The sequence below is a fragment of the Sinocyclocheilus grahami genome, unplaced genomic scaffold (genome assembly GCF_001515645.1).
Source record: "Sinocyclocheilus grahami isolate Dianchi unplaced genomic scaffold, SAMN03320097.WGS_v1.1 scaffold925.1, whole genome shotgun sequence".
Lineage (NCBI taxonomy): Eukaryota > Metazoa > Chordata > Actinopteri > Cypriniformes > Cyprinidae > Sinocyclocheilus > Sinocyclocheilus grahami.
The window spans coordinates 392,258-399,557 of NW_015506104.1; the positions used below are offsets into that span (position 1 = coordinate 392,258).

General features: G+C 33.9%; 3 protein-coding genes across 4 annotated transcripts in view; 1 reads left to right on the top strand and 2 right to left on the bottom strand.

Annotated features, from left to right (window-relative positions):
- LOC107564351 (ras association domain-containing protein 4-like) overlaps positions 1-4,577 on the bottom strand; it is a 33,478-nt gene extending 28,901 nt beyond the window's left edge. For both annotated transcript variants that reach the window (XM_016249409.1, XM_016249408.1), the window contains exon 1: positions 4,505-4,577. In XM_016249409.1, the coding sequence (XP_016104895.1) occupies positions 4,505-4,507 (3 nt within the window). In that variant the 5' untranslated portion in view covers positions 4,508-4,577. The remainder of the gene's footprint in view (positions 1-4,504) is intronic.
- Positions 745-3,883, top strand: LOC107564355 (C-X-C motif chemokine 5-like). The gene is made up of 4 exons (XM_016249412.1): positions 745-915; positions 1,023-1,155; positions 2,342-2,419; positions 3,659-3,883. Exons 1-4 carry the CDS (start codon positions 843-845, stop codon positions 3,738-3,740), a joined length of 366 nt encoding a protein of 121 aa, XP_016104898.1. The 5' UTR covers positions 745-842; the 3' UTR covers positions 3,741-3,883.
- Positions 4,578-6,837: 2,260 nt separating the features above from the next.
- The window catches only part of LOC107564361 (transmembrane protein 72-like), a 4,497-nt gene continuing 4,034 nt past the window's right edge, over positions 6,838-7,300 (bottom strand). The window contains exon 7 of the mRNA XM_016249420.1: positions 6,838-6,981. Within this exon, the coding sequence (XP_016104906.1) occupies positions 6,899-6,981 (83 nt within the window). The 3' untranslated portion in view covers positions 6,838-6,898. The remainder of the gene's footprint in view (positions 6,982-7,300) is intronic.

A 7,300-nucleotide genomic window follows, 5' to 3' on the forward strand; every position in this document is an offset into this window, starting at 1 on the left:
TATATATATATATATATATATATATATATGCCTAATTTACTAGACTGTAATATCAAAATACCAAAATGCTAACAAAGTACAATGCTGAAGGTTTAACTTAATGTTGGGTTCCCACAAGGTTCCAGACCTGGAGAAGTTACATTTTTGGAAATTATTTTCTGTAATAAAATAACAGCTTTTCTACACTGTAAAAAGTGGAATGCAATTGCTAAGGAAATATTTCTACCTTATTAAACCCTTAAATATTACTTTTGATGGTATAACCTAATGCAGTCAGGTTGATTCAGTCTTTTTAAATAATATCATATAATATAATATACCACATGAAAAGTGAGTGAAGTGAAGTGCACATGGTTATCTGATTTCAATACATTTTCTTTGCATTACACACACACACACACTATATATATATATATATATATATAGTGTGTGTATAAAATCTAGTTATTAGTATAAATCTATTAATAAAAGTTATGGAAATGTCTTGGAAACTCATTGGGCAAATGTGTGGGAACTGTTCAGTTTGAACAAATAATCCTAAATGGATACAGGAGAGCATATGATCCAATAAAAACTTTCTGAACCATTTAACCATATAACCAACAATAGCATTCCAGACAACAAAACTAACCTACACAATATAGGTACACAGGTGTTGAGAAATCACCTCTCCTGTCTCAAAGCATTTACCTGAAATCATGTGACTCTGATCCTGCTTAATATGGCAAAACAGGAAATGCATTAAGGAGGGAAAGTGAGGAATAAAAAGAGGACAGTTCTGTGCACACTCTAGTGCAAACACACTCGAGAGATATTCTTGTGAATGACGCAGCTTTATAGAAATGGCTTTCAGGACTCAGCAAACAAGTGTCTGCCCGCTTCTCCTAATCTCATTCTTCTTACACTTCATCACAGGTACAGTAGCATTTAAATACTTATCAGGACAGTTTACAGATTTTTCAGATATTGGTCATGGAGGTGATGTGGGACACATTGTTTTATGTTTCTGGATTTGTCTTTAGATAACAGGGCCGCTGCAATATCCATTCGAGAAAAATGTGAGTGTGCTGAGGAAACTGGCTCAGTGCAATGGAGAAAAATTACAGACTACACGATCATACAGAAAGATCCTCTTTGCAACAAGGTTCAAATCATGTGAGTAAGAAAGCATCATTCTCATTCAGGTGTATCTGAATGTGTTGTGCTCCCTAAGATGTACGAGATGAGTGGATTTTATGTGCAGCTTCAGAAAAAAATGTACCTTTGATACATTGTCGTAGAAAGTATTTTTTGTCTAAAACACTTTTGTGGAAATCATGTCTAAATTCAGAAATTCCGATCGAGCCACACCTTGGCTCATCATTTGCTTCAAACTGAAATTTGTGTATCGCCCTCATGTCACTCAAAACATGATTTTTTTTTCATGTGGAACACAAAAGGTGTTATGTCAATGTTGCTCTTTTGCATTTTTAAAAAAGCTTGGTGATTATTACCAGTCTTGGCCAGATGCAATTATATTTTACCATCTTTAAAATATATATATATATTAAGTAAGTGAATGTGACCTCTCAACGTGCATGATGCCCCTGCCTCCAAGCAAATCTTGTACTATTCTACTAAATTCAGTACTTTTTACTGTAGTCTATAACTAAGTCTGTAATAATTAACATGCAATTATATCCCTCCTGGACATTTTGCAATCCATGTATTTGTTAACTGTGTGTGAGGATATTACACAACATGTCATGTTGAGACATATCGTGAGTTGGGATCATTTATCTGGAGGGAAGCCCAAAACCAAGCCATGGCAAGATAAATTTTGCATTAGATTAGTTTCATTTAAATTTGGGCATGAATGGGCATGATGCGAATACATATCATGAATACCACTGAACTCTTCCTCAAGAAACTGGAAATATTAGCTTTTTATGACAAAATCTAGTGAACACAGATGCAGTGGGACAATTTTTGATAATTTTCCATTGATATTCTGATGCCAATCAATTGACCCTCACAAAATACTACTTTAAATAACCTCAGAGAAAACAACAAATAGGAAAAAGGAAGGAATGTGAAATGCAAAACTAAAATGTCTCACTTTACCTGTATTCACCTTAAGCCTGAGGCTTAAGTTTGTTTTAGTAAAAACACTTTTACAATAGTCTAAGTAATGATCAAACAATGCAAAGATTACATACATTTTCGGTATAATTAATATAAGACTTCAAATGAAGTTTGTTTGGAAAGGTAGCATGAGTAAATGCCTCCGATCAAATGTTGCTGTATCTTATAGCTTGCAGTGGTTTGCACACATTTAAAAACACACTGTTCTCCTCCACAGACTCCAGCTGTCAGGTAAACGAGCTTGTCTAAATCCAGAGTTCAAGCAGGGGAAAAAACTACAAAGATGCTGGAGAAGGTATGTGGACAACAGCTGCCCTCTGATCATGCTGCAAACGATTTGATTATTACAATTACATTTACATTTAGACATTTAGCAGACGTTTTTATCCAAAGCGACTTACAAATGAGGACAATGGAAGCAATCAAAATCAAAATGATATGCAAGTGCTATAACAAGTCTCAGTTAGCTTAATGCAGTACATGTAGCAAGTTTTTTTTTAATCATATAATAAATAAAAAGAAAACAGACAGAATAGAAAAAGAATAGAGCAAGCTAGTGTTAAGAGGCCTTTTTTGCTTTTGTTAATCAGAAGAATTCAGAAAGTCAGAATTATAATTGTATAATAAATAAAAAGAAAACAAATAGATAGAATGTAAAAAGTTCAATAAAACAAGCAGTTAGTAAATAAATAGAGTGCAAGTCTAAAAGGGAGAAGGTTTTTTTTTTGTTTAGTTTTTTTTAAATAAAGAATAGAATTAGAATAGAGAGTGCTAGATTTAGATTTAGATTTAGATTTAGAATCGGCTAAAAACGCATCTCTTCCATCTTTATTTGACCCTTGAAGTTGGCTAAGGACTCAGCTGCTCGGACTGAGTTGGGCAGGTCATTCCACCAGGAGGGAACATTTAATTTAAAAGTCAGAGAAAGTGATTTTGTGCCTCTTTGGGATGGCACAATAAAGCGCCGTTCACATAACATTTATGATTAAATGATTATAATTATTATCAATGATTATAACATTAATACACTAATAAAAAAAAAGTGAAAAAGTGTGAATTAAGTACACTGATTTCAAACCTCATATAGGTTTTTAATTTGAAAAGTGAAAAACACTGCCACTATGTGGAAGAAGCAAATACTATCATGAAAATACTCATTCTAAAGATTCACTAGCTCCCCTCTCTGCACACCATATAGGTACAAAAGCTATAACAGCATGTTAATACATTAATAATATTGTCAAATACATAAAAAATATTGACAATGTTTTAAAGTAATATGATATTTTTACAAATATAAATAAAAATACTTGTTATATGCAGCACTAGAAGCCTTGCATTATACAAATTGTGTATAGCTGCTGATGCTTTCAGGGATGTTCGAGTAAGGATAAATATGGTCTCTAGTGAATTTTAAGTGTTTACGTTGCCATTAATGGTGTGCATTGATTTAGGGTTGAGAACATGTGTTTTTGCTTGTTCAGCTTTGCGGGCCTCCCCAATAATTAAACCCTTTCACTGTTCTACTGTCTAGGATTAAATTCAACACACAGAAGAAGAAGGTCTGTCTGAAGCTCAAGAAGAAGAATGGATCAAAAAAGCCCAAGAGGCATTAATTCAACAATCTTTACCTTTTCTGTGTGCCTGTACTTTGTCATTTACCCTGCCAGTCCTTTATTTTGCACAAATAAATGATATATGTATTATGTAGATGGAATGTGTGTATATATATATATTTTGTACTGCTATTTTCTAATAAAAGTTTTTGCATGGTTTTGTGCAATTGATGTGACAGTTAGCTTATATCATTTTATGGCCGTATTTAAAAGAAAGCAATCTGACATTTAATTTTAAAAATACAAATACACATATATAAAAAAAACATAAAAATAAAATCAACAAAAAGCATTCTATTCAGTGAAGGAAAATAATTGGAATATTCTATGAACTAACCCCACCTCTGTCTTTGACCACTCTCATTAATATTAAATATGCCACTTTAGTCTCATGGCAAGAAACACCTTTCAAGAAAGAAAAAAAGAACACAATCTACTGTGTTTCCCAGAAAGAATCCCACTTATGCATTAGACCAATTTAAAAACAAGGGGTCACGATTAGAGATGCTCTCCACCTGCATAAAGAAATGACACTGTGAAGCCCCCTGCCCACCCAATCAATTACTGCAAACCAGCTGTGACTCTCAACTGCAGAAATATATCAGGCATATAGTCTTTAACCACTTCTGGATTTCTGAGTCACTGTTTTGCAGAAGATTTGAAAGACACAGGCAAAACACATAAGTTCCATATAGGCTATTATTAATTTCCATTAATAATGCACTCTTGTCTAACACATCTTTTCTTGCATATATTGTTCTTACCATCTCATGAAACGCCGTTTCTTCGTAAGAGCCGACGGAACCCAGCTGTTTGGTAAGACACAACGTCTTATCTCTCCACTTCACCCTGCTGCTTCCTCGGGGAATAGACTGTCAAAGTAACGCTACTCATCGAGAAGACTGCCAGCTGTGTAAACCAATCCGACACTCCGCTGATTACAGGAGCCAATCAGAGACGACCGTGGGCAGGAGTCTTCTGCGGTTGCCCTGGGAAACGCCGGGACCGTTCACACCATTATTAGCATGTCTGTGAGATAATTGTCACTAGTCTTGCGATAACCATGAGACAATTAAGCTGCAAATAAAAGATTGCCCACCTGCCATATTAAAACTTCATTAAACAGGAGGATTTTAATATTTTAAAGCTTTAGTTAAAATAAAATGTGTGAGGATTAACATGTAAGTACGCGAATATAAGCAATGCTAGAGAGTTTCCTGTTTTTAGCTCAGTCTGAGAATAACATCTAGGAAAATATGACACCGAAAGGTCGGATAAAATATTTGAGGAAGCAGATGCTTTGAGCTGCCAAGACTCTTCCCCCATGGGAAGGGAAATGATTATATCAAGGGCACTGCCAAATATGGGAACTTTTTATGAATTTAGAAACAAAGTATATAGCCTACTTCACACTGTAAACCCTAAACCCTACTTAAATATTATATTCCTACTTAAATGCTAGCCTATATAAAAATATTTCAGTCAGTAAATTTGTTGACTGATAAGTACTGAGAAGTAGGTAAATGATAGTGTCTTTCAGCTGTGAACTTTACAAAGAGTGAATTTAACGAGTTCATACCAAAATGATAATTCTATGCAGCTACCCATCCTTATGTCTTTCTGAACCTGCATGACTTTCTTTCTTTCTTTCTTTATTGAAAAGTAATGGTAACCAACCCGTTTTGGTGACCATTGACTTCCACTGTAAAAATGTCTTCTTTTATGTTCCTCAGAAAAAGGAACAACATGAGGGTGAGTAAATGATGATAGATTTTTTTCATTTTTGGATAAGGTTAGCAAGCTAGAAGTAGATTAATCTCAGATTTGTGTTCAAATATCAGTTTCGACTTAACTTGAATTGACTTGGGAACTTTTTATAAATTTAGAAACAAAGTATATAGCCTACTTCACACTGTAAACCCTAAACCCTACTTAAATACTATATTCCTACTTAAATGCTAGCCTATATAAAAATATTTCAGTCAGTAAATTTGTTGACTGATAAGTACTGAGAAGTAGGTAAATGATAGTGTCTTTCAGCTGTGAACTTTACAAAGAGTGAATTTAACGAGTTCATACCAAAATGATAATTCTATGCAGCTACCCATCCTTATGTCTTTCTGAACCTGCATGACTTTCTTTCTTTCTTTCTTTATTGAAAAGTAATGGTAACCAACCCGTTTTGGTGACCATTGACTTCCACTGTAAAAATGTCTTCTTTTATGTTCCTCAGAAAAAGGAACAACATGAGGGTGAGTAAATGATGATAGATTTTTTTCATTTTTGGATAAGGTTAGCAAGCTAGAAGTAGATTAATCTCAGATTTGTGTTCAAATATCAGTTTCGACTTAACTTGAATTGACTCAAATTTAGAGAAGATAATAATATAATGTTAAATATGCAAAGGATATTATGACTCTCAACCATACATTAAATAAACTTAACTTCCCACAAAGGTACACAAAACTGCACTTGTGGTATTCATTTGTGTGTAGACAAACAGAAAATATTGAACAGGGACCAAGTTCATTAAATTGAACATTAATCACCTTAGCGGTGACTTCACTCAAAACATCTATCTAAAACAACATCGATAATGCTAAAATAAGAGAGCTAAAACTTTGTGTGTTCTAAAGAACAGCTTTTTAAATGCTACTTACATTATATGATTACATAATTACATCATCCAAGCACAAGGGTTTATGGGTATTCCCCACTGCATACATTTTGTATTGGGGAACACATTTTTAAGTCAAAGAAGATCAAGGACGTTAGATATTTGAGTTGAATTTACTATTTTTGTAATTCTTGTTATTGGTGTAGAAAACATTATTGTATGACCCATTGATGCTCATAGATTTTTCACGCCAGTTTTTTTTTTACAGTGCCCATCTGCGACTCTCCATTAGCAAACGGAGAGTCACACAAATTAACACAGACTCACAACACAAAGAATTTATTTACTGTGCAATTGAATATTTTTCCATGAAGTAAATCAAGAACAACACACATGAATGCAGCATATCCTGATACTCAAGTATTCAGGATGTTGAAGTCATCCATTAAGGTTAATGGAGAGAAATAACGCCTGGGGGGTTGCTGTCCAGTCTTTAGGCTGAAAACCCTCTAATCTGGGTTAGTATGATGAATGGAATCTCTTAATTGTATTGACGCATGGAGACTGGATGCAGGAGATCTAGGCTTAAGGTTACAGACCGGAATAAAAAGCAACTCTTTGGTTAACAGTGTTTAAAGGTTGTTTAAGGAGCTCAATCTTGTAAAAGAAAGATATAAAAGACTGTGAGCATATATATCTATATAAACTGATTCAGGTTGATTCAGTCATATTACATTATACTTGAATAAAGCCAGTTAATTTAAATGTTACTACATAAAGCAATTTTTAGGTGACTCAATACTTTTCAAATGTATTTACTTTTAACAATTTCATTGTTCAGCAAGGATGCATTAAATTGACCAAAAAGTTATATTTGTTTCAAATAAATGCTATTCTTTTAAACTTTATCCATCAATCATGTGTGGGGGGGGGGGGGGGGGTA